The following is a 27,869-nucleotide window of genomic DNA, read 5'->3' on the forward strand; positions in this document are numbered from 1 at the left end:
CTTAGCATTTTCTAAAATGTCTTTGTGGAACTCTGCTACATGTTGCACTGTCCGTGTCTGTAACCAGCACAAGATAGATTTTTGTCTTCAGCAACTGTGTGTTGAACATGTAACCAGAACAAAAAGGGACTGAAGTCTGCTGCTAAATTCAGCATCATGTTTCGCTCAGAACAGTTTTTAATAAATCAGAAGTTAAAAAAAAACGTGTAAACTGCGTCATTAACACAGACGAGCGGAGGATTAGCTGGGAAATATCACATTTATTCACTTTACATGGAGCTACAGTTCATACTTAATTATGTTAAATTTTTGCCGAATGTGTTAGTATCTCTTAATAAGTCATCAGAAATCAGAAATCATCTTTAGAAGGAGCAGATGTTACCATAAGCTTGCTCGGGCCATGTTAAAGTTAACGATATTTTAACGGAGCAAGGCAAGCTAATTGCTAGTGTGCTCGGTTGAAAAGAAAAAATAACAATGCTTTGAGACGGTATGATCACATAATCCTGTTTGAGCTATAACAGGTGGTGTGTTCTATGTTTTATTTCCCAATTGCTCTTGGAAAGAAGAATAGAATACTGTAAATAAACTGTTACCATTGGAAACCGCCGCTTTTGGTTCAACGCTGGAAGTCGCACCCATAATTCACACAAGGTATCATTGGGGCTAGGAATAAGGTGGATACACAGTGATAGAGGGTATACTGTCATTTAGTTAGACCATTATTCACCACCCCTGAAATACTCAAGTACAGGGCTCCAAATTCTGACAGATATTTGAATCTTATTTTTATTAGAAAACCTTAACCTTTTGGAAAACAATACTTTCATCAGCTCTCTTATCCACATATCACATGCTGGTGCACCATCTGACTTCCACATAAGTAGAATAAGTTACCTTGCCACAACCATACCACATGAAATGGCCTGAGTTTCATACTTGCAGCACACCCATGGCACCTAGTACAGCAACCAGTGGGTTAAACTAGTGGGTTAAACAGACTTTTCCACCAAGTGAACCCTTTGCCTGTTACAATTAACCCCACCCATGGGGCAGGCTGTAACATTTCACCTCCACTACTTCTGCAGTATGTTCAGTGCAATTGTAGAAGAAAGGTAAGTTTAAAAAAGACAATAACTGTTTGTTTGTAGCAGAGATGTGCATGTTAGAATAAAACACTTTAACATTCAGCCCAAACTAAAATGTGTCAGGTTGTGCCCCGGTCTCCCCTATTAATGGGACCAGGAAACGTGAAAGTGTGTGTGAGAGCTTAATCAGCCACAGGTAGTGTCACAGATAACTCATGAGAAACAGAACATGGGGGGAAATATGCACAAATTGTCCTTTGAGTGTTTGAGAGAGTACAGAGGTATGCACGAAAGAGTTCACTCTTCACTGGTGCACAGTCAGTTGACTTCCTTTGACAGCCGGCAGGACGCTACGCCCACTGCTTGTGTCTGCTTACGTGCATGCGCGCAGAAAACACACAACAGGCGCCACAAGAGGCGAAAACACAGACGCAGTAATGGCGAGATTAAGCGAACATGGGATCCGCCTGAGTTCCGTATGTACAGTATTTCACATTTTTCATGTGCTGCAGGATGTGTGAAACTGAAACACTCACTTGTGTTTTGTTTTTATTTTCTTGTCAAGATGAGCCCTTCCTTCCTGAACAGCAACTCCACAAGTCACACCTGGCCCTTCAGCGCGGTGGCAGAGCTCATAGGTAGGTCTCAGTGTCAAGTTTTGCGCTTAAACGTGTACTCGTGCGCACCTGCAGCTCTGGTGCGCTCTGCACAACTTGTTGCAGCTTTCACTAATGTCATACACTCTTTGGCAAAAGTTGACTGCGTGTGTTGAAGAGATATTTGTGGTGCTAAGATGGACCGAGTGGACTTCCTCTTTCCCACAGCCAACGGTTTTATCACTGTGGCACGCCTGTATGTTGACAATATACAGGAGTAGCATGGCAATAATTATGTTATTAAGTTATTACAAAAGAGCTTGTTGTATTTATGTTGTCTGCTTCCTCCCTGCATTGGTCACAATATTCCTCAGATTCTTATAACCTGCACTAAGGTCAGGTTTTATAGTATTTTTATATGTTCTGATCTCTGATATCTGTGTTAAAGGGACACATAATGTGGACTTTAGTAGCCTACAGCATGAATCACTGGATGATCTGTCCCTCCTCATGATCAAAGCGTCTGTGTCTCTGCTGTCAACACTGTCAGTCCTCCACTGTGTCCTCTGTGATTGGCTCAGACGTGTTGACCTTCTGTTGGCTGCTGAGTTTTAACAGGAAGAACAGTGTGAGTGTGCTGTGTAAATGCAGAGGCGCTGACATCACTGCTTTCTCTGCTCACATGATGCAATGAGCGAAGAGCCAAGTGCATTTTTTTCACTTTGGGTTCATATCTTAGCATTAAAACATGTGTTTGTAAAGTGAATTCCTGTGGTTCTCAGAGCAGAGACTCAAATTAGAACTCTAAATCGTGCAAAATTAGTCTTGTGTGAGAGTGGTTTTGATAAAGATATGAGATGAGATAAACATACCAAGCAAGGAAATTAAAGGGCCACAGCAGCAAAGTACAACCACAGATCCATGGCTAAGATTAGAGAAGTAAACTAATACTAGATTATAATATGTGTGTATTAGCATCTAAAGTAGGAAGCATGAGAATAGCAATAGACTCAAGCGGTTATATGGTAATGTCATTGTTTTATTAATAGTGCTTATGTCTAGTTGTTTTTGCTTATGTGCTTTGCAATGTGCTTTTGTCTATGGTTATATGTTTGCTCTGTGCTTATGCATGTTATTTTAATGTATTTTTGTTATATACACATATACCATCAACCTGCAAGGAACTGCAGATGAAAATGAGCCTGTACGGCTAAATCTGGCAAATTTATGTGACTTAAGTGATTGTGTTAATTAATGTGAATGTCCCTTTCTAAATAAACATAAACCTTGGGAGGTGAAAGCGAACATGGAAGTGCCAAAACTGCAGTTCCTTGAATGGCCACTTGAGGCTGGCTACAGAAGCAGTCATTTCCGATAGACTCCCATGTTAATATGCCCAATGTTTAGGACATTGTAACTTTATTATTGTCTTGTTTGAGGACATTGTAACTTTATTATTGTCTTGTTTGAGGACATTGGAACTTTATTATTGTCTTGTTTAAAGACATTGGAACTTTATCATCGTCTTGTTTGAGGACATTGGAACTTTATTATTGTCTTGTTTAAAGACATTGGAACTTTATCATCGTCTTGTGTGAGGACATTGGAACTTTATTATTGTCTTGTTTGAGGACACTGGAACTTTATCATTGTCGTATTGTTTGAGGACATTGGAACTTTATTGTTGTCATATTGTTTGAGGACATTGGAACTTTATTATTGTCTTGTTTGAGGACATTGGAACTTTATTATTGTCTTGTTTGAGGACATTGGAACTTTATTATTGTCTTGTTTGAGGACACTGGAACTTTATTATTGTCGTATTGTTTGAGGACATTGGAACTTTATTATTGTCTTGTTTAAAGACATTGGAACTTTATCATGGTCTTGTTTGAGGACATTGGAACTTTATTATTGTCGTATTGTTTGAGGACATTGGAACTTTATTATTGTCTTGTTTGAGGACATTGAAACTTTATTATTGTCTTGTTTGAGGACATTGGAACTTTATTATTGTCGTATTGTTTAAGGACATTGGAACTTTATTATTGTCTTGTTTGAAGACATTGGAACTTTATTATTGTCGTATTGTTTGAGGACATTGGAACTTTATTGTTGTCGTATTGTTTGAGGACATTGAAACTTTATTATTGTCTTGTTTGAGGACGTTGGAACTTTATTATTGTCTTGTTTGAGGACATTGGAACTTTATTGTCTTGTTTGAGGACATTGGAACTTTATTGTCTTGTTTGAGGACGCTGGAACTTTATTATTGTCTTGTTTGAGGACATTGGGACTTTATTGTCGTTTAGTTTGAAGACATTGGGACAATGTTTCATTTTTTGTTCTTATCAGGTCCTACTGATCCAAAATAGCTAGGAGAAATTAAAAATGTACACCACACAAAACTTTGGGTCTCAGGAGGATATAACTCATCCGTTTAAATGTTTTAAAAAACCGCACCCAGACGTAAAAGCAAGCTCCATTCTTTTTCCTGTCAGGGAAACCATGGATTCAATGTCCTGACAAAACAGAATTTGTGCAACCTGCACACACACAAAACTTCACCATGATGAAAATGATAAAACACAATGCAGATCTATTGAAAAAAGCCAGCTCATGACTGCTTACAACCAATAGCACACACTTATGTGCAATGTGCAGAGGCAGAGTCGGGTACAACAACTCCCAACGTTACAGAATATGAAGCATTTGACTTGTAAAACATGTAAAATCACGCATTAATTTTTCAAAAAGGCCATTTTCTGGAAAGATTAAGTAAAAATTTAGTAAAAACATTAACCTGCAAGTTGCTCTTTAAGGCTTAAAGTTACACATATTTAAGGATGGGCCGCTTTCAGTGACGGACTGTCTGCCGATAGTGTCCTTGGCTTGTCAGTTAGATCCACCCTTTGCTCCTCCACAGCTCCGCCCTCTCGCCCAAATTTGGTCACTTCTGGCTCCAAAACCAAGATGGCGACAGCCAGAATGCCGAACTCAAGGCTTCAAAACTGGAGTCCACAAACCAGTGGGTGATGTCATGGTTGCGATGACCATCATCTTTAGAGTCTATGAATAGACTCAATGGGAACTGACTGGGCAGAGTTAAGCCCACACGGTCAAGCTTGACTGTAGTAAATGTCCAACACAGTTTAAGCTCCAACTTCCTCATTCAGTATGAGCTGACAGCCATCTTATTGTTGCTCTGTATGACAAGGTTTTCCTGTGCAATGAGGTAATGATAAAAATGATGGATAAACTCTTTTTAGTAAAGCGGTGGTAGATTTATGCTTGGATGACATCTTCCTCTACCCTACAATCTTTCTGACCATCTCTCTTTCCCTGTCAATAATTTATTTATCTTCTACCTATTGTAGACAACGCGTCAGATCCTGGTGTACTGGCCAAACAGATCTGGATAGATGTAATAGATGAATCCGGTCACCTATGTCTAACCTTCACTGATAATGGCAGCGGCATGACACCCAACAAGCTGCACAAGATGCTCAGGTAAGACACATTTATGCACATCCACATGAAGTTTACATGTGAATGAAACACACGTTACAGATTTTAAAAGCGTGTTGCATCAGACACATTTTACTCGCATGATGTCACACACACTGATAGTGTTCCTCTCTCCTGCGTGTCAACCACAAAGAATGACTCACCAGCATTTTTGTCTTTAGACACGTGTCACAGTGTCTAAAGAATTCAAACATGCAAAGCTACACACATACACACAGAGCTGAAACGATTCGTTAATTAATTAATGAATTAATTAACTTGTCATTATGAAGTAAACGTTGATTGCACAATGTAGTGGCTATACCATCAGCATTCAGATTGGTTCCCTATAAGCCTCACTTTTACTATGCAATTCCGTCTCCCATGGGGCACCATCTCCCAAAAAGTAGAGGCTCAGTTTTGCAGTGCAAAGGGAGTGCATCAACCATTGCACAACCACAACAGGGAGACGATAGCCCTTAGCGCGGGGTAAAATAATCGATTCAACAGGTTCAAATTGATCTTCATTTGAATGATCCTATGTTGGTTCAGAAAACCCGAGATCAATCTTTTGATATGTGCATTTTCCCACGGATGCATGAAGCTTTGACCCCGTTAACCTCGCCAGTATTGTTAAGCTCCGACATTAGCGGCTCTTTTATCTGTACTTAATGTCATGTATTACCATGCTGCAGCCTCTTCGCTGCTCTGTGTGTGTCAGTGCTGCTGCTTCATCACGCACACATACACACATACACACACACACACACACACACACAAATATGGAGCAAACAGCAGAGCATAGAGGTCGCCGTGGAGACAGTGAATTGGAGTTTACTTAATTTAATAACAACCATGCTCATTACTGTTAGTGCGATAAAACCTTCATGAGTAAAAAACAAATATATCAATAAGCCTGCTTAAGAAATCACATGTAAAGATCAAGATCAAGGTCAAGGTTAACTTTATTGTCTTGTGCTCTACACCCATACTGCAGCCATAGAAATACAACATACAACACAGTACATTGACAAATCAACATTATACCCAATGTAGCAATGACATAAGAAACACGAAAAGATAAACACACCAAAAATACCTCTACAAAAATGCAAGTCAGCAAACTGTCATAATCCAATGCCAGTTCTGGCTTTACCTGGCATTATTTAAAAGCTTTATAGACAGAGGTATGTGTGAAATTTAAATCTGTTGAGCCTGCAACGAATCTCTTACCAGAGGGCAGCAGTTCGCACTCTTAATGCAAAAGATGAGAGGGGTCACTGATGATCTTATTGGCTTGAATTAAAGTCAATATGTAGATGAGCGATATTTCAGTCAATCAATGCTCTGTCCACAATCTCTCTTCCCCTGCAGCTAACATCGTGTTTTACAGAAGCACAGCACATTAGCTCAGGTAATAGTGACAACACAAGCTTAAACCAAAAAGATCTTTCTGTAGGGCGTCTAACTGTTCCGCTTAGTTTGCCACGTATGTTAAACTTTACCAGCGCTACCTGCAGGCAGTGAAATCACCTCAGCAGCAGAGGGAGGAGCAGAGACGCCAGGAGGAATGACTCATACTGACAGATGTCTGTGTTTGTCATTCTTTCTAAACTTTACTCTATTTGATTGACATGTTAGATTTGTCACCAGTGAGGGACTATCAAGTTTACATAGTGACTTTGCTGTTGTAGTAATACTGCTGCTGCTCTGCAAAGAACCTTTTAGTTATGTATAAAATATTCAGTAATCCTGTTCTGAATTTGTTCCTTTTTTTAAATAATTCTGTGCACAATTTCTCTCTCTTTTTTTTTTCTTTTTTTTTTTTACATTTTTTCTTGCCTCTATTAATTAGCGATTAATGATAACAGTTTATTCTACAAGTTCTGTCTCTAATGTACACACAGACGTGCGTCCTTCTGTCCTCACTCTCCCCTTCACCTTTACGTCCAGCTTTGGTTTTACAGAAAAGGGTTCGGGTAAGGCCAGTCAGCATGCCATCGGCGTGTACGGGAACGGTTTCAAGTCTGGCTCCATGCGTCTGGGCCGCGACGCGCTCATCTTCACCAAGAACGGCGGCTGCCAGACCGTGGGAATGCTGTCTCAGACCTACCTGGAGAACATCAAGGCCCAGGCCGTCATTGTCCCCATCGTCCCCTTCAACCAACAAACCAATATCCTCCATAAAACAATATTTTTTTCACACTGATTGATAGAGAATATGTTTGTCATCTTGCAAGCTCCTTTATGGTCTGACCTTAACTCAGTGTTACAGTCTCTGGTGGTGACCGAGGACTCGGAGGCCAGCCTGGCAGCCATCCTCCAACACTCCATCATCACCTCCCAGGAGCAGATACTTGCACACTTTGACTCCATTCTCTCCAAGAAAGGCACCAAGATATTAATCTGGAACATCCGCAGGTCAGAATCACACATTAGCTCCTGCTGAATTTAGGTGGAGAGTAAGTGTTAAGAGATTTTTCTCACCTGCATGTTCATACTTCAAAATTCACTTTGACATTCTGTGAAATACACTTATTAGCTTTCTAGGAGGGATAATAAGTCTAATAGCAGTCTTGTATCTGTCCATTAAATATGAACTACAGCAAGGAGACAGTTAGCTTAGCTTGAAGACTGAAAGCAGGCAGAAATAGCAAAGTTTAAAAAACTGTGCCATGCACCTTTAACGCACAGTTATTAACATGTCTTATCTAATCTAATTTGAATTTTCACACTTTTCAATCAACTATATAGCTGTGCTTTAAAGGTGCTGGTAGACAGACTTTGTAACCTTTGGACAGAGCCAAAGTAGAGGTTCCCCCTGCTTCCAGTCTTTATCTGAAGCTAACCGTCTCCTGGCTGTGGCATCATGTTTCCATACAGACATGAAGGTGAAACTGATCTACTCATCTATCTCTTGGTAACACAGACAATAAGCATATTCTCCAAAATGTTGGAACCATCCCTTGACGTGAGATTAATGAATATGCAAACACAGACTCAAACAAAGACAGGCAAACGAACATCAACACACACACACACACACACACACACACACTCACACACACACACTCACACAATATGATATTTGTTTAAGCATGCTTTTACACAAATCCATGCAAAAGAACACGTCCGGACACAAGGCCTCATAACATCATCATTGTATGAAGTGCAGAGAAAATTTGAGTGTAAAGATTTGAAGTCCCTTTTCTTTGTTGCTCTCTTCGTGGCATAGTTCTCTCGATCAAGGGCGTGCTTTCACACCTTAGCTGTTTGGTTCAGTTAAACCAAACCCAGGTCTATTTGCCCCTGTCAGTCGAAGCCTGGTGTGGACCAGGCAAACCGAGATCGCCTGAAAAGTTGGACTCCGATCTGCTTCCAAGTGGTTGGCTTGTGGTGTGAAAGCAAACAAACCAGCCAGCATGATTTCAAAGGCTAAACTACTAAAAACTTCATCTGTTGATCATGAAATGTTTTGGGAAGTAATCTTATATCTGATCTGTATAAAGCCCTGTATTCAGCCCATTTATGCAAATAATTTGGTAACCATGGTAACATGTATGCACATCGGCGCAGGTACTTCCCCTGCTGTGTACTTTGTCAGTTTATTAAGTCCATTAAAAAGGGTGTGACAGTGGCAGCAGTAAGCTCCGAATCATTACTTTACGAGACGTTTCCTTCCTGGTAGTCGATTTGCACTTTGTAGTCTAATTATACTGCTGATGCTAATAATCAGTTATTTCTTTTTGAAAATTTTGTGACTTCAAAGAACATAAATATACACCTCAGATACATTAAAGCTGCATAAACTTCTGTCAGTCAGGATTTGATGATGCAGGATCACAGTTTGCACAACTGTCCAATCAACAAGTGGCCTCTCAGTCTGTGTAACTTCATGTTTTCTCCTCTTGGTCTGTTTGTAAAACATCAGTGTGAACAGGAACCAAACCAAAACTACAATGCAGTAACGTGTCTTTTTTTTTCTTCCCTTGGACCAAATGAACCGCACTACAGGTGTGAAAGTACGCTTTGAGCGGCAGTTCATGTTAAAGGGGTTTTTCAGACTGTTTCACTTCCTCTTTACATTGGAGTCAAAGAGAGTCACCACTATGTTGATCATTATCACATACTCGGTATTGCTCTCATGAAGACTGGCCAGAGTAAATGAGATTGTGCTGATTGAACTCCAGCAGAAGGCGATGCGCACTCATATTGGTTTGGACACCGGGGCCCATTCGACACATTCAGACCCAGTTTGTGTAGCTTTAACACTGGAAAACCTGATTTTATTTTTGCAGCTTCGTCTGAGAGCAGTGATATAAAATGTGTCATTACCTGCTTTAACAACCGCTCCCTTTCATGTTACCCTGAAGGGCCAAAGATGGCAAGCCAGAGATCGACTTCCAGACGGATGTGAGTGACTTTCGTTTGCCTGAGATTCAGATCGAGGAGCTGAGGAAGGGTCTGAGGAACAGTGGATCCCTGAGAGCCGAACATAACATCCCCGACATGCACTACAGTCTCAGGGTGAGTTGGACAAACGTGATCACTAGAGACACAGAGGAGAGGTTTGGATGTCCACTTGCTTTTGCAACAAAACATCTTTGGGTCTGGTTTTTGTTTAGTGATGTCCTTTCAGTCCTGTAGATCAGTGGTTCCCAACTGGTCCAGCCATGGGGTCCACGTTTCTCCTTCGTCATTAGTTCAAGGTCCACACAGTTTAATAAATTCAGCGTCATACTTGCGTTTGGCCATGTCGCTGAGCTAGTTTACTGTCCTTCAAAAAAAATAGTAGGACATGAAGAGGAAAAGTAAAAAAATAAAATAAAATAAATCATTCAGAAAACCTCATCCGTCTGGAGGATTGGAGTCAGCTAAGTTCAAATGTAATCTTTACAGTGTTGGGTTAAACTCGCCTCAAGATGAATGCAATTATATTATGCTGTGACAAGTTCTATAATAATAGTAATAATAATAATGATAATACGTTATACTTATATAGAGCTTTTCATGACACTCAAAGACGCTTTACAAATTCAGGGACACAAAAAGAAAAAGAAAAAAAATGAGGAGAAGAAACTTTCACTGATTGTAAGCAGCATTGAATAGGTGATGTTTTGAATATGGAGAGAGGGGGAGTCTTGGATGGGTTTGGGGAGTGAGTTCCAGAGGGTGGGAGCAGCGATGGAGAAGGCCCTGTCCCCACAGGATTTGTGCTTGGTCCGGGTGGGGTGGGACAGGAGGTTGGCATCGGCAGAGCGCAGTGGGCGGGTGGGAGAGTGATGATGGAGGAGCTCAGACAGGTAGGGTGGGGCCTAGTTATTGAGGGCTTTGTATGTTATGAGGAGGATTTTGACGGGGTCGAGAGTAGGTGAGTAGCTGAGCAGCAGAGTTGTGGATATGCTGGAGCTTATTGAGGGTTTTTGAAGGTGAGCCACAGAGTAGACTGTTGCAGTAGTCCAGGCGGGAGGTGATGAAGGCGCTCACTCAAGCCAATCTTCTTTACTATATAATGACGAAAACTCTGTCTGTGGGTGTTTCTGTTCCACGAAATTTGGCACAGTGGTAGAGGGTCATGGGAGGATGCAAATAAAGCAATATTACATCAATTGGCCAAAGGGGGGCGCTATAGCAACCGATTGAAATTGCAAACTTTGAATGGGCGTATCTCATGCCCTGTATGTCGTAGAGACATGAAACTTTGCTCAGAGATGCCTCTCCTCGTGAGGAACAAATTTGCCTCAAGAACCCATAACTTCTGGTTATATAGATTTTCCGCCATTTTGAATTTTTTGAAAAACACTTAAAATCGATGTCTTCCGAGGTAGTTTGACCGATCTGCATGAAACTCAGTAAACATAATCTAGGGACCAATATCTAAAGTTCCCTCTTGGCAAAAGTTGGAAAACTTACTAAAANACAACAGAAAAATGCTTAAAAATGGCTAAAATGCGACCGATCGCTGTGGCTCCCCCTGTGGCTGAATGGTTTTTGTTTTTTTACTAATTTTTGGTATGACTAAGTCATGGTATGGTATGCTGTACTCAATGGGTATGGACTGGTCTGTGTGATTTTAGTGTTAGTAGTTAAGATGGAGGTAGGAGTAAAATTCAGGACAGGAGATGTAGTGGTTGCGGTTAATGTGTGGTAAGCCGCTACAGTACATAGCAAATACAAATCCTATGCAGAAGTGTGTACGGCAGGGTGTAGGTGTTCGTGTGCCAGTTTCACGCACTAACTGGAGTACTCCTTCACAATCGCAGACATGTCTGTGGTTTTGTAGTAACTCTGCCCCAGTTTCCTTTCACATTGTTTTTTGTAGATTTCATCTCTAATCTGACAGTCTTAAAACTCATAATTAGATGCAGTTTACTTCTTGTGGAAAATAATGTGTGTTAGCAGATATTGTCAGACCAAAGAATAAATCAAAAGCAGGTGTTTGAAATTTATCGTCTCTCTGTGTGTGTTTCTGTGTGTGTCTCAGGCCTACCTCAGTATCTTGTATCTGAAGCCGAGGACACAGATTATACTGCGGGGGAAGAAGATTCTGGCTAAACTGGTGTCGAAGAGGCTGAAACTGATCGAGCATGATGTGTACAAACCCCAGTTCAGCGTATCCTGACACTATCTGTGTGTGTGTGTGTGTGGGTGGGTGTGTGTGGTATAAAGCCAAGGTATTACCTGTATGTGTACCTTTATTTAGGTGCAAACAGGAAGTGGGAAGTTGGAGATAAATCAGAAGAGTTGCTTTTGCTGGGATCTGACAAGGCAACAGATGCATCAGAGGAGAAAATGAAAGTCGTGTGGTTTATATATCAGTTTAGAGTGCGTTATCGTTTCACTTTCAGATTTTTGTTTGTCTCATCTCCTCTCAAGAACGGCACATGGAGAATATTTGAATTGCGACTTTACTTTGGCCCAGCAGAGACGTTCACGTAATGATCATTTTCATTTTTGATTAATTTACCCATTCATTTCTGGATTCATCAATTAATCGTTTTCTCAATAAAATGACAGAAAATAGAGTATCCGCAAGGTGCAAGGTGACGTCTTCAGGTGGTTTGATTTATCAGACTCACAGTCCAAAAATCCATGACTTAACTAAACTTAATTATTTAGTTTGTGTTCATGGTGTATGACAAAGAAAAGCATCAATTTCTCACACGTAATAAGCACAAACCCAGTAAATGTTTGGCTTTTTTGCTTAAAAAATGACCAAAACAATTCAGTTATCAAAATAGTAGCTCTATTTACTGTTGATCAACTAATTGATTAACTGACTAATCGTTGCAGCTCTAGAGACTACTACAGACAATACAGTTTAAAAGTTTACGTTAGTTAGGCTATATATGTGAACCGCTTCTACATGATTTAAATGCACCAATCTATTGGCTGTCACAATGTTTTTCTTTGTTTTGTTTTTTTTACCAGTGGTCAGAATAGTAACACACTGTGGCTCTTAAATTTTTTTTACATTATTGATCGAAACGTTTAAATCCACCCAAATCCACCAAGGTATACCAGAGGTAAGATAAAAGCCACGCAATTAAGAAATCACGCTGTTTACATCTGCAGTCAGTGTTAATGCTGAGAAATGTCTGTGATTTGGAGAGCTTCAGATTCAGATTCAGATAATTTATTAATCACACCAGGGGCAGAGGTGAGTCATGTCACTGATGTAACAATAGCTAATTGTTTGGGCTGAGCATCAAACCACAGTTGGCAGCAGCTGAAGTGTGCCTGTAGCGCAGAGTACTTCGAACTGTTCAGCACCGAAAGCAGTTAAAAACCAACTTCCTGTCATTTAAAATTGCAATTTTATTTGCATTTATTTTATAGTTCATATGCATTAATATTCTTGTAATCAGTATCAACCATAAAATATAAATTTAGCTATTGCGTCTGTTCACCACTGATACCATGAGCTTGCACAATATTTGTATTACCTAATATTATTCCAGTGCTGTTACCTTGACTACTGTCTGCCAGAAAGAGAAGGTGAAGGTGACCTTTGGGCTGAACCCGAAAAACAGAGACCACTATGGCATCATGATGTACCACAGGAACCGGCTCATTAAAGCCTATGAGAAAGTGGGCTGCCAGCTGAAGGTAGAGGAAAATGAATTCACTGTATGTCTTCATGCTCTGCTCCAAATTCAGTATGAAGGATATCTGCCTTTGCTCAAATCTCACCTCCCAATTCTCCACAGGCTTCAGGTCAAAGGGCAGGAGTCGGGGTCATCGGTATCATCGAGTGTAACTTTCTCAAACCTGCTCACAACAAGCAAGACTTTGAATACACCAAAGAGTACAGGTACAGCACACACATGCAAAAACAAAACCAGACACACACACAAGAGGCTTTCTGCTAATGTGAACTGTGGTGTTAGCTGGCTGTGATGCTGCAGCAGATAAGGGCACTGCTACATATAGTGTTTACAAACTTAAGAGGACACGTAGCACCAGTGACTCATGCAACTCTTCCTCTTTCATTTTTTCTGCATATGTGGCGCCAAGCGTTCTATTGCAGGGAAGCCGAAATTGGTCACAGTAAAAGTCATTTTGACCACACACGTTCTTTTCTTTTAGTGTGTCAAGAATTTAATGCCTGACACACTCTTAGTTGTGATGTTGTGTTTATGATATTAGGAAAAATTGAATGTCTTTTTCTTCTCCCAAGACTCACCCTGGGCGCTCTGGGCCTAAAACTGAACGACTACTGGAAAGAGGTGACGGAGAAGAGGGCCAGAGAACGAGAGTTTCAGGCTCTAGAGAAGGAAGTAAATGAAGAGGAGCATGATGCCGACGAGTGAGTGTTGACTGTTTTTATCTGACAGTTGTAGTGCTAAAAGTGAAAACAAAGTTCTCCTTTTCACCTACAAGTGTCTTCATAAGGTGCTTGAAAGAAAATGTACTTTTAAAGGGACACTTCACCCCAAAATCAGATTTTCACTTACCTGTAGTGCTATTTCGCAACCTAGAGGTTGGCCCCCAGATAAGTGGACGAAAATGGATGGATGGATGGATGGATTGTTTGGGTGTGAGTTGCCGAGTGTTGGAGATATCGGCCGAGATATCTAATATAATGGAACTAGACGTCATTCAGCTTGTGGTGCTCAAAGCGCCAAAAAAACAAGGACATTTGAAAAACTTAGCAGTAATGTCTCTTTTCGGAAAACACAATCCAGCCACTCAAGATAATCCACATACCTCGTTGTTAGCAGCTCCATGTAGGAACTATTTTCTTTTGCCAAACTCGACCCATCAACCATATCACCGCGAAGAGGGAAGCGTGCATCTACTGCTAGCTCACCTAGCACCACTGAGCTAGCTAATGATACAACTCAGCTGAGGAGAACACCATTAATGTTTAGATCTCGCGCTGTCACAAGCCTCTCGTCCATGAGTAGATGCACTCTTCCTTCTGTGCAGTGATACGGTCGGTGAGTTTAGCTCGGTAGCAACAAAATAGTTCCCACATGAAGCTGCGCACAACAAGGTCTGTGGATTATCTTCAGTAACTGGGTCAAGATTTCTCCAAAGAGACATTAATGTTAAGTTTTTCAAATGTATTTTTTGGCGTGTTGAGGACCACAAGCCAGGCAGACATTTCTATGGCCGTTATCTCCAACACTCTGCAACTCACACCAAAACAATCTAGATTGAAAAATGGCAGGTGGGAGGAAATTTTTGGTTTTTTATTTTGGGGTGAACTGTTCCTTTCAGTGTGAGCTACATGTTCAGTGAGTGTTCTGTGTGCTACTGAAAGAGGATTGTGGTTCATCTGGTCTGTCTGGCTCTAAATCAGTACACCAAACCGTTAAAACCACATGGTGAGTAAAATAAATTGTCCACGTTCTATAGACTAATAATAATGTTGGTAATAGTCCAAGAAGGTGCAAGTCAGTTTATAACCCGCTCATGTAGGAACTTGTCAATTAAACTGAAATTGAAAGTAGGTACTTTGTTTTCCAAAGCTTGACACCAGAGAGGAGAGACGCTGCTTCTTGATCTGTTCTCTTGACAGTAGCAAAGAGGAGTAAACATGCTGAGGCAGGAGCTGTTATAACCAACTGAGCATTATTTGTATGCTGTGCATAACCAGGAACTATACAGGGCTTCAACAGAAAATATTTTTGTTTTGTAAGTTCCTGTTTAATCAAGAGCTCCCCTTGCAGCAAAAATACTTTTCTATTGCAAATAGAATGATGACATTATGGCCGGCTTGGATTTTTGATGTGACATCTGCAGCACCTTTGACCCATGTACACTTTATCCTCCACACTAACCTACACCACTGCCTGTTGTGAACTTGATAAGGGCTACAAATATAAACAGACATACATATACAGACATAATGAAAGAAATAATGATAATACTGACACTTGTCATACATGTACGTCTGTATTTACAGGGGTCCCATGTGGTTACAGTGTGAAGAATGCCTGAAGTGGCGAAAAATCGCTGCAAATCATTATAGTGTGATTCCTGAAAACTGGAACTGCAGCCAGAACCCCAATTCACGTTACAGGTGTGTATTCATGATTATTGTTGTCCTTGAATTGGACTTAAGAGTTGAGATGTTGGAGAGGTTGCATTATGACCTAAGAGCATGGAGTGGAGACACTGGCATATACCACGCAGGAAGGTCATATTGGAAAACACTACTGAGTTGATATCACTCGTTGGTTTGTGGACTCGTATTTTGAAGCCTTGAGTTCAGCATTTTGGCCGTCACTGTCCTCGATTTGGACAAAGGGTGGAGCTGATTCATAGGCTGTGGTGACGCCTCACAGACAGCCTGTCACTCAAAGTGGCTACACCCTTAACTTTAAGCTTTGATGAAAGTAAACTGGTGAGTTAAATAAAAATTCACCCCCTGTACAGTTGTCATGAAGGGGGAATTAGCTATAACTGTTTTTTGTACCATGCTGTAAACATGTTTATTTCTGTTGTAAAGTTGAGCATTTTAACATGGTGGTCTATGGGGATTAACTCGCTTCTGGAGCCAGCCTCAAGTGGTCATTCGAGGGACTGCAGTTTTTGCCACTTCACGGTGGCTTTATTTTCGAGCCCTGGAGGTTGCCATTTGATTTTGACCAATACTAGAACACTTACAGTTCTTCCTAACTGGGATCCTAAGAGCTATATCGTAGGTAACTGGACTTGCTTGACCCACCAGACCATCATGTGTGTCGTTAGGGTTAGATGAGTCCAGGTGTAACCCTATTGACAAAGATGATGGCCGAGTGGGTCAGCAACTCACATGTGACCTTAATGACTCTGTAAGCATTCACACCAACACAGAGTTTGAAGCCTGCAACTCCGCACCCGTCCATTAGACCTGAAGAAGCCTCTTGGAAGAGAGGTGAAATGTCTTTAAGAAACTCAAGCAAGTCCAGTTGCCTACTGTACAGCACTTAGGATTACCATGACCTGGATGACTGAGGATCTTCAACATATTCCTAACTTGACGCGATGTGAACGAGTGAACATCAGATTGTTTCCGTACTTCTCAATGACGATGTCCTAACTTGCGTCAGTGAACAGGCTGAGAATGTAGTTTGTTTGAAAAACTGCTTGCCCTTGCCCTATTTTTGTGACACTTCACACACAGTCAACCTATTTTCAGAGCAACAGTAAGCCTTAGGTCTGATCAGGGCTCACTAGGCTTCCTGAATGTTGTTGTCACTCAGTATATTTGGACAAAGTTCGTGCTTTGTTCGCTGGAGTTCGCTAGGTGTTACAGTTAGGATATCTCAGCTTCTTCTGGTGCATTGATTTTTAACCATTCCTTCCCAAACAGCAAGTCACTTTTATAAAAAATAACTTTGTCATAATATGACAAAGTTATTTTTGTGAATACAGAATACAGTGACAGTTTCAGCAAATATTATTTGCTGAAACTGTCACTGTATTCACACAATGGTACAGTAGACAAATCATGTTCCTCTGTCTCCTTGTAGTGTTCCAAGTGTGTAGTAGTATGGAGTGTCAGTAGTAGGCAGCACTGATCAAATATCAGTCTAAATATTGGTGAACTGTTTAGTCGTAAAATTAGAAAGTTTGTGACGCGGCTGCCATGATGTTTTTCACAGATTGTTCATCTCATGTTCTACTGTGGGAATGTGACAGTTTCAGCAAGTATGACACAACATTATTTTTGTAAAAGTTACCACTGTAGCTTTAAGTGGTCACATGTCTGGGCCTCACTGAGGTTTACGGGTTAAGAAGCCGACCATCAGCCACAACATCCCTAATTCAAGTCTGTCCCCTTTGTCGTATCTCTCTCGTCCTCGTATCATGTGAACTCTTCACTGCCGAGAAACAAGGCTCACAGTGCTCCGAAATAAATAGGTGATCACGTGCTCATCTCTCTGATTGATTTGTGAGATGTAAAACCTCTCTAGATAGGCTGTCATGTAGGACTGAAGATATCTACAGTATATGTGCATTAACATGGTGGCCAGTGGCTGTGTGCGTGTGTGTGGCTGTAACAGGAAGGCCCTGAGCTGAATTTTAGCAGTAGTTGAGTTGCTCAGCCTGGTCTGCTTGTCTTTCAGAAGTTGCTCTTCACCAGAGGAAGCAGAAGACAGCGAGGAACTGTTAACACCCAGCTACCAGAAAAACCACAAGAAACAGTAAATTCTTTTACTTTAGACCTCTCAAACTTTGCCTGTGTGAGAGTCTACGCACGGACAGACGTTTCTCACTGCTGCTCTTCCTGTACGTCTGTGTGTGTGTGTGTGTATGTGGGTTTACGTGCCATTTTGTGGTTTCCATATGTCGGTTTCATGCTCTTATTTCCGGTTCTTGTGACTCAGTCTCTAGTTTTGCTGCATTCTCACTGACAGTGAAAAACACATGGTGACTTGTTACACACATATGCAAAAGAATATTTATGTTGATTTTTTTTAGTCACTTTGTTCATTTAAAGCCCCAAACTTTTTTTTAACATCTAATATAAAATGTGACTGGCTTATTAGTACCTGGAATCATCAAATTAGCTAACTAGCTTAGATAGCTACTGTTTATTTGGCAGAAATTAGCGAGATAGCTAGGTTGTAAACTAATAAAGTAAAGACTAACTAACAGTGTGAGATTCCAGTTTCATAAAAGTTTAAAAATACCATAAAAAAGCTCATAAAACTTGGTATCCAGATCTGTATAAACTATAAATATATGGCTGTGGTGTGCCTACTTTTTATTTTCAGTGCCGCCCTACTTCCCTAGTAATCAATAATCCTACCAGCAATCAGGTTGGAGACAAAAGAGCCAATCAGAAATACCTGCCCCGATTTTCTGATTGGCTGTGATTGTAACACCCTCTAAGATCTCAAGTGTCTGAGGGTTTGGGAGTCAAAAAGAGTAAAATAAGGTGAGAGCCAATTCAACAACTGAAGTAGGGCTGCCCCCGACTAAGATTTTTCCTAGTCGACCAATAGTAGTCACTTAGGGCCATTAGTCGACTAGTTGCCTGGATGTTTACAATATTAATTTAATAATTAAATGATATATTTTGGGCGGGGCAACACAACAGTTTGAGTTGAAGGTGTGAGAAAGACTAGTATCAGTAACATTGTTAACACTGTGCTACATTACAGAGAAATACAAAACCGTACTAATGAACCTTCATTAATATAGGCCTATATTTTATCTACAAGTGCACGTCACACACTGAGCGAGCCGCCTGTTAATGACGCTGTCGGCAAAGCAGTAATGATTGTGCTAAGTGGCTAATGGGCATGTAGCTACTGACATGTTTCAGATGATACGTCATGTTTGTAGTCGACCAATGAAGATGAGTTTACATATCACCTTGGGTTCGTCCTTCACCTTCTCAAAATGATCCCACACTTTGGATTTCCTGCCCGACATGTTATTAACTAGCCTGTGAGTGCCGAGCTGATCTTCTTGCAGGTGCTGTTTATAAGTGTGTAGGTCTATCGTCTGTGAGACAGATGTAAAGCTCTGGGTAGCCCTGCATTAACATGATCAACTTTTCCGTATTTACCACAGACTGAATATTTACAGAAGAAGGGAAAGATATCTGTCAGTTATGATTGGTTGGTAACATGACTCCTGTCTGACTGCTGAGCGTGGCCTCTTCCTGTGTCTGTCCTTCCAAATTAAATTCCCACATGGCCCAGTCATATAGGTTTTGATTTATTTTGACAAGGCGCAGCTCCTAATAGAGATTCATGTTTGTTTAATTTTTTTTTTTTTTTTCTACGACTAAGCGACCAATGAAATCTTGCTGACCAATGACCTCTCTAGTTGACTAACGTTTGGTCAGCTATTAGGGGGCAGCCCTTAACTGAAGTGACATTGTTAGTCCACTTTGCAAATGCAAGTTATGCTGTGTTCACGTGGAATCAGAGAGACGGTGGACAGCAAACAGGAACGTTTTAGTGGGTGAGAGCAGGACGGTGAAATTAGCTGAGGCTGGTGGAAAATACTGTCAATGGTAACGGTAGATGGCATCTCCATTTATAGTTGAAATATCTTAAGTTTTTGCCATCCTCCATGATGGGCGACCTAGACAATGACTGTACACTAGGCTACTAAAAAAATACATGACATAATAAACACAAAATCATTTTACCGATTATATTTTATTCCATTCTTTGTAAACAACACGACATCACCATCGCAACATATCATCATGCATGTTTCATTTTACTGTCCTGCCACCCCATCAGCCTACAATATGTCTGATTTCATTTGAAGGCAGCATAAGTCTGGAAACTCTTGGTTAATTTTCAGTTCAGGGGTGCAATTAATCGTCATAGACCAAAATCCCCTCTGGATGCTATTAGATAATCATCATATTAAACTCGCCCCATATTAGATAAACGGTTGTGATTCGCCAGAGCCAGTCGGCTAAAAAATCTGTCTGACTCAGAGGGGGACCAGACACATCCGCCAAAGCCAATAAAACATGAGGTCACTGATTCGTGTGGTTTCCAGGCGAATAAAAATGTATAATTTGGAGTCAAACCTCACCATATTTTGAGTATCTGCCCCTCTAAACTCATTAATCTGTTTGTTTTTCCTGCAGAGAGCATTCCAAAAGCAGAAAACGAGAAAAATCATTGGAAGTGAGTGAAAAGTTTGAAACTATTCTGTCTAAAGGTTTCAGTGTGCTGTTTTACTACATATCATCTGCATATATTGTGTGTATTGTACATGTGCTTGGTTGTTTGTGTTGCAGGTGTGTGAGTTCAAGGACCAAGCGGATAAACATCAGATCCTGTCACGCAGTTCATCAGAGCCGAGCCAGCCCACCTTCCAGTCCACATACACACCTGAACGCATAAGAAGAGCAGGTCGTCACCACACAGAGGAAAACACACAGGAACAAGATCAGACAAACATAGATCACCTGGCAGATGCAGACACAGTTACACACATGCACGATGATGCACCGGTGCAAAGTACGGTCACAGCTGACGACACACACAGACAACAGAGGCCTGTTGGAAAAGGCACGGTCATTAAAGACCAAGCACAAGTCACACATGTGGAAAATGAGACGAGTGATCACAGGCTCCAGGAAAAAGACACAAACATGGAGTCAGCGGAAACAGAGGAGGACAACGCAGACATGTTTTGGTGGGTTATGTTGCATGTTGACTGTGTACAAGTTCAGACACATGAATAATATATTTAATCTCACACAGCGTTTCATATCTTACATTTTATGAAAATGCAGTAGTTTGTATGATATCTAACAAATTATTGCCCTACGAATGGCATCGTCACATTACGTACTTAATGTAAAGTTACTAAGGTTCGGTGTAGGATACAAATCATGGTTGGGTGTTAACCGTTACGTAGTCACGTAGGTTAGGAAAGTAAAGTTATGTAGCTTAAGTTTGGAAAAGTAAAGGTAAGAGGGTTAGTTTTAGGATAAGAATTATGGTTGGACGTTAACTGTAAGTATTTAGCATAAAGTTACATAGGTTAGGTTAGTAAAGTACAGTTACGTAGGCTAGGTTTAGCAAAGTAAAGTTACATAGGTTAGGTTAGTAAAGTACAGTTACGTAGGCTAGGTTTAGCAAAGTAAAGTTACATAGGTTAGGTTTAGGAAAGTAAAGTTACATAGGTTAGGTTTAGGCAAGTAAAGTTACATAGGTTAGATTTAGGAAAGTAAAGTTACATAAGTTAGGTTTAGGAAAGTAAAGTTACATAGGTTAGATTTAGGAAAGTAAAGTTACGTAGGTTAGGTTTAGGAAAGTAAAGTTACGTAGGTTAGGGTTAGGAAAGTAAAGTTACGTAGGTTAGGTTTAGGAAAGTAACGTTACGTAGGTCAGGGTTAGGAAAGTAAAGTTACGTAGGTTAGGGTTAGGAAAGTAAAGTTACATAGGTTAGGTTAGTAAAGTTATGTACTGTAGGTTAGGATTAGACAAAGTTACATAGATTAGCTTTGGACAAGTTAAGTAGGTTAGGTTTAGGATAAGAATCATGGTTGGGCATTAACCATTACGTACTTAGCATGAAGTTACGTAGGTTAGGCTTAGGAGAGGGTTAGCTAACCCTAACCCTTTTTTAAAAGACACAAACACCGTCCACAGTCCCTAAGACAAAATTCACAACATGCTTTCATTTAAAAAACATTTTGCTGCAGTTCACATTTGGTGATGTTCAGCCTTTCAAAATCTACCTTTTCACCGCGGTAAAAAAAACAAAAAAAACAACCTTTTGCTCGGGGGCATGCACCTATGTTAACAGGGTGGTCTAGCAAAATTGGGATTTTGTCAGAGTGTGAAGGGTGCCCTGTTTCAAGGATGTTAAAGTGTCTATAAGTTAATCACTGTAAACAAACAAACTGACCAGCTTTTGTCCTTTGCAGCTTCAAAAGGAAACCAGGGTCATTATTTTACTGCGTGAAAAAGAAGCTATGTGTTCGGGAGGAGAAAAAGTCTGTCCCAGAAAACATGGCAGAAGAGACGAACCCTGAGAAACAAACAAATATATTTGAAAAACTGTCCTGTAAGACGACCGGCCAGGACAGTATCGGCCAAGTAGAGAAACCAGGTGAAACATCACAGCGAACCCTCACCAACCTCACCTGGACCCACCCACTGCCCCCCACCCAGACTGTGATGGTTTCTCCTCTGAGTCGACCAACAGTGACACTGAGCAGACCACCGCCTCCAGAGACGATTGAACGGGAAGCTAACGTGAGGAAGCTGGCTTGGGTAGAGAAAGAGGCCCAGAGGCTGCGGAGGCTTCTAGGTCTGGAAATCACAAAGACAACTCAAGGGACGATGACATCTCCTGATAGCAGTGCTGAGAAGTCAAACGGAGCGCTGGTGACTCCGCCAGTATCCAAAGCAGGAAGAGAGGTCGGCTGCCAGACGGACACGGCTGAGGTCAGCAGAGTTTATACACAGTATTTTAGGTCAAGAGTGTTGGTTTGCATATGGACGGTAGGGTCATGTCCCATACAGGACAAATCACGTCTCGTATTGATTCAGTAAGGGACAGTGCATTTTATTTTTCAGTATGGACCCCTAGCTGCTAGTTCCCCCCTTTCTTTCTCCAACCGTTCTTATCTATCTTCAACGGTCCTATAATCCAAAAAAAAACATCCCCCCCTGCCACAGAGTGTCCCACATGGGGTTCTTTGTCTGTCAGACGGTCCAAAGGAGATGCTAGAATGCAGAGCAATTACATAATACATCTTGAAACATTATGACTTGATTCTCCTTAAATTGCAAGTTTATTTGCGTAATATTACAAAAAAAAAAATTCTCAAAATATAACTTTATACTGGACTTTTCAGAGAGCACAGATAGGTGGAATGGAATGATTTAAAGCGCAGAAAGTTATCAACATTATCAGAAATCTTCCTGAAACACATACGGGCTGTTAAAGTCCAGGGGTTTATGAATAAATTAAAATCAATTAATGTGGATAGGTGCCATACATGCTCATTAAAAGAGGTTACGTCATCAAACTTAAAGCCATAGCTGGTAATCCTGTTCAGAAACACTTTTTGTTATACTGGGTGAAATGGTCCTTCCATCCTGAGAGTAGTCAATACATAATGTGCTCAGAAAAAGGAATGAAAAAAATCCGACCTCTGTGGCAGCTGCAGGCCTGTAAAAACTCTGACCAATCCCTGCCATTCGGTGCGAATGGAAAGAACCAATCAGATGCCTTCATGTCTCGTATTGCCTGAGCCCCCCTCCGTCCGTCCCTCCCTCCCTCCTCCCTGCGCGCACTCATCACATGTCACCGTTGCCGGAAATATTCAGCACACTCAGCAGAAATACTGAGTTAGCAGGAGATTGCTGCACAATGGCAGAGAAAATGCAGCCAAAAGTATCACTTCCAGTGTTACTTGTAAAGGCTCGCCCCGCTAAACAGGCTGAGAAGAGAAAGTCAGAGGCAGAAAAGGCTTTGGATAAAGTGAGAGGACAAAGCAGACATCAACAGCAGTCCAGTTTTTGAACAGTGGAGACAACTGAGGGAGCTGAAGGGTCTGAAAAGTGATGCAGAGGTTGCTGTCTTTCTGTTGGACAGGTAATTATTTGTTTTGCTTTGGGGGGATTTGTTATTTTACTCGGCTCTCCTCTGCGGCTCTCCTCTGCTGACTGCAGGATGCGCGTTCATGCATGTCTGGGCTCGTGACTTTGGACGGGGCACTGACGGGAGGGGGAGCAGGGGGTGGAGCTTAGAGGAGGTGCCGCTTTCAAATCTTGCTAGCTCTCCAACATTACCATCTATAGCTTTAAGACACACAGGAGGGTCGATAAGTAAACTTCACCTACATGTGTGTTGACTCAGCGGAGAAAACATTAAAGAAGGAAAGTTGACCTACAGGAAAATAAGTATGTAAACATACAGAATGCCTGAAAGCCTCACTGCATTATATTCTATCATAGCCTGTTTTTATATTTTGAATCGTCACCTGTCGTCTGAATGTAGTGTTTTCCTTTACATAATGAAAGACATAACCACCATAAATTAGTGTGTAAAACTTCACCAGAATGCAGGAATTGGGGCGTTGATGCTCAAAATTTCATTGGGGAGGACCCTCAGGCCTCTGTTTAATATGTGTCCCCAACAATGTTGAAACTTGCGCCCTTGTTTTAGGCTCATTCTGATGATAAATCACAAACACAGAGGCAAAGAAAGTACTGCTCTAGACATGGGCAGCAGCAAAATATGTTTAGCAATCTAAAAAAATCATTAAGTGTATTCTATATTAAGACTATTTTCACAGCTTTACCTTGCCATCAGATAGCAATTTCCAACGGAAGCCATTATATTGCTCTCTTTAAAGCCACACTGCACTGAGAGAAACAGTGACTCAACATCACTGAACACAGGAGCTGCCTCCAATAGTTTGTGTCATTGTGTTTAAAGCAGTTAGATGCTGCTGCCCCAGTCAACAGCAGTCCTTTGCTTAGTTGCCATGTTGCAACTCCTTCCCGCTTTTCCAAACTGATAGCGTGCCGCCCGCCATCTACTGTAGCTAATTCGCTGACTATGGATAAGAACCTCATACAACCCCACTTCAAAAGATCAAAACTATCCCTTTAATCCTAAAAGAAAGCAAACTCCAACTAATCTTCTACTTTCTATCTTTGCATCAGAGCTCCACCTCATCAGGCAGCCCGACCCAGGCTGCAGAACATCAGGGGTTGGTGGTCCTGGGTCAGAGACCTGTGTGTGAGCAGAAGGAGCAGCAGCCTGAGCAGAACATATCTAAGAAGAAGACAGAGACTGCGAGCAAGATGATAGCCAGTGACAGCGAGGCCTGTGAAGACAACAGGTGTGTATTCCAGACAGGCAGTGTACAGGCACCACTGGCTGAACATATTGAGTTTGTTGACTGATGAAAAATTAGGTACTCATACAAAGCAAGTGTGGTGTCGTTCGCGAACATTAAGGTCAAAAGAACGAATCTTTCAAGTGAACGAACCGAACTGAATCACTTCCTGAAACGATCCATTTATTTCTTAGTTCAGTTGAGCGTTCAGTCGCAAGCGAACATGCAAGAGTTCACAGACTCACTCCTGTCACTGCGAGGAAACAGTGCACATTCAGTGATTCTTTCACTAAATGTACTATACAGTGGACGTAAGGCCTGAGCCAACAAGCCCACCCCTCTCCCTCCCTCTAGTGTCTGTAAGTCTCAGAGTAGGACATACCTCATACACCAAAATATTTGGTGCTATTTCCTGCCTCTCTCCCAGCTGACATTGGGTGAGTGGCAGGGTACACCCTGCACAGGTCGCCAGACTATCACAGGGCTGACACATAGAGACAGACAACCATTCACACTCACATTCACACCTGCAGCCAATATAGAGTTACCACTTAACCTGCATGTCTTTGGATTGTGTACCTGGAAAACCCACGCTGACACAAGGAGAACATGCAAACTCCTCACAGAAGGGCTCCCCACCCCGAGTTTGAACCAGGTACTTATTGATTAGGTGCATAATAAGGTAGGACTTTCAAATGATATCTTTATCCAATTATATTTTCCCTTCTCAGCTGAACTAGTCGGTGAGATGAACTAAATGTTCAGCCGTGTTTTAGTTTAGTGTGTGTAACTGTTTTGGTAAAGCTATGAACAATTTGGTGAATTAAACCTTTGGGTAATTTTTTTTAGTAAACAGATTCTAGTGGTTCATGACACTGAAAAAAATGGTTTCACTAATAGCTCTTTTGTTTTTAAAAAAGATTTTGGTCATGAATAGCAGTAAAAATGAATCAAATGTTAGTGTCTGTAACTTAATTTACTGTCACTACAAGTTATGCACTCTGCAGTTACACCTCCAAAACACTAGTCTGTGGCAGGGTTTCTGTGAAGTGCTGTGAAGTGTAGTTGATTCTGAACACACATTAAACATGGCTTAATAGAGACCATTTCAAACACAAGTACACAAATCTGCTTCACTATAACTCGCAGAATTCACAGACAAAGCATTTGTTTTTGCTGGACACATTTTCCCCACAAATACAACATGCTAATGTTTTTAGCACAAGCCTATGGCATTTTACATTGTATAAATTAGTCTAGTAGCTAGCAGACTTTTCCTCTACTCATATGAAGCCAGGGACAACAGCAACATTTAACAAAGGTAACGTTACAAAATTCGGCTCCATTACAGCTCACAAGGTTCACCAACAAAACAACTGTCTTATATTAAACAGGTTTTCCAAACATATATAACATGCTAACGTTATTAGCACAAGCCTATGGCATTTTACACTGTATAAATTAGCCTAGTGACAAGCGGAGATTTCCTCTGCTCATATGAAGCCAGGATAAATCACACACAAGACTTAAAATGCTATTTTTGTGGAGGCTTTATTGTTTTCACAATTTTGTTATGTCTTATATGTGAAATTAAAGTAAATGAAAGCTTTGTTTCCACTGAGGGAAATGGTTTGAGCTTACAAAAATGAGTTACATTTCTGGGAAGGTGCATGTCAGGCTACACCATAGGGTTCAGTGTAGCGTATGGTGTAGGTTGTATGTCAACGCAGAGCCTTCACAATAGGTACGGCTTCGATTCGACACAGAAGTACAAATCCCACATTATGCGAAAATGCATATGGCCCTATTTAGTGCCTGTGTTTTGTTTGTCTGTTCTGGGCTACAGTAGAAACAACATGGCTGACTCCATATGTAGATATAAATGGCTTGTGGCACCCACACCATTTCTGCCACTAGATGCCCCTGAATCCTTCACACTGGACCTTTAAGTCATGTCCTCATTCATATGTTATGTTATAAAATGTGAATTTCCCCCTAATAGAGTTTCACCTAAACGGCTGCTATGTTTAATAGCTTTAATAATGAAGCTGTTCTCCAATCAGATCATCACAGGAGAATCTGCGCAGCATCCGGAACAACGTGGTGGTGCTTCTCACGGCCCTCCTGCCCCAACTGGACCTGGCGGGCATCAGCATGGAGACCACTGATGTGGACAGCATCCTGCAGCAGATCATAGAGGTCAACTCACTGACACTGTGATAAGATCCTGCAGATCTCTGTCGGCAGAGACTGATATGTTTTCTTGTGTTTTTTATGCAAAGTTTGAGTTTGAGTTTGAGTTTAAAGTTTTAGTGTTCAGCCTTGTTATACACACACTGATTATCAAATTACCGTTGGCTGCACATGCATACTGATAGTAAGTGGCAGTTTTTTTGTCACATGATTTTATTACGTTCCTGGAGCTCATCTATTGTAAGACACATTGTCATGAGCTTTTTTTCCCCCATTTTTGTACAAATTTGATATTTTTTATTTAAAACTCCCCCTCTTTATTTTCAGTGTGATGTATTGCTATTTGTGTTTTGCTTGTTTTTACTATTTAAATAAGTTTTATACGTTTTTAACAATGTGTCATGTTTGTTTCTTAATTTGTTCACACATCCTTTATAAACGAGACTTTTCATGTTTGCATTAAAATGCTGAAACCATTTATTGTACACTGTTTTTTAACTGTCAGGATTAATGAACACCTTCCTCTTCATCAGTCCAACTCTAAATGCAGATGTACTGCAGTACCTTTTTTTCACCACAGGGTGGCAGTGAAGCCTAGTAATAAAAACAGGCCTTTCTCAAATCCAGGAGTGTTTGAGTAACGACAACCTCGGAAATCTTTCCATCACTTCCTTTGACCATTTTTGGTTTGGGATTTCC

General features: G+C 41.0%; 1 protein-coding gene across 3 annotated transcripts; it reads left to right on the plus strand.

Moving 5' to 3' along the window:
* The first annotated feature begins 1,422 nt into the window (after positions 1 to 1,422).
* On the plus strand, positions 1,423 to 27,646 carry zgc:152774 (uncharacterized protein LOC553526 homolog). 3 transcript variants are annotated; one of them, XM_050041558.1, is made up of 17 exons: positions 1,423 to 1,564; positions 1,654 to 1,726; positions 5,062 to 5,194; positions 7,145 to 7,365; positions 7,465 to 7,612; positions 9,565 to 9,718; positions 11,676 to 11,804; positions 13,181 to 13,300; positions 13,402 to 13,505; positions 13,872 to 14,000; positions 15,606 to 15,722; positions 17,755 to 17,832; positions 20,253 to 20,292; positions 20,406 to 20,806; positions 22,047 to 22,569; positions 24,802 to 24,980; positions 27,041 to 27,646. In XM_050041558.1, the coding sequence occupies exons 1-17, from the start codon at positions 1,526 to 1,528 to the stop codon at positions 27,195 to 27,197; spliced, it is 2,745 nt and encodes a 914-aa protein (XP_049897515.1). In that variant the 5' UTR covers positions 1,423 to 1,525; the 3' UTR covers positions 27,198 to 27,646. The 3 variants fall into 3 exon arrangements, with proteins under 3 accessions (XP_049897515.1, XP_049897516.1, XP_049897517.1); XM_050041559.1 differs by having other exon boundaries at positions 17,758 to 17,832; XM_050041560.1 differs by lacking the exon at positions 17,755 to 17,832.
* The last annotated feature ends 223 nt before the right edge of the window (positions 27,647 to 27,869 follow it).

Source organism: Epinephelus moara, chromosome 4, assembly GCF_006386435.1.
Source record: "Epinephelus moara isolate mb chromosome 4, YSFRI_EMoa_1.0, whole genome shotgun sequence".
Lineage (NCBI taxonomy): Eukaryota > Metazoa > Chordata > Actinopteri > Perciformes > Serranidae > Epinephelus > Epinephelus moara.

What these genes read in the sequence shown, in the direction of transcription:
- zgc:152774 (XM_050041558.1), top strand. Translation starts at nt 1,526, where the DNA reads ATGGCGAGATTAAGCGAACATGGGATCCGCCTGAGTTCC. An exon ending in CGCGGTGGCAGAGCTCATAG is followed by an intron (nt 1,727 to 5,061) that starts GTAGGTCTCAGT and finishes TACCTATTGTAG; the next exon opens with ACAACGCGTCAGATCCTGGT. An exon ending in GACAACGCAGACATGTTTTG is followed by an intron (nt 20,807 to 22,046) that starts GTGGGTTATGTT and finishes TGTCCTTTGCAG; the next exon opens with CTTCAAAAGGAAACCAGGGT.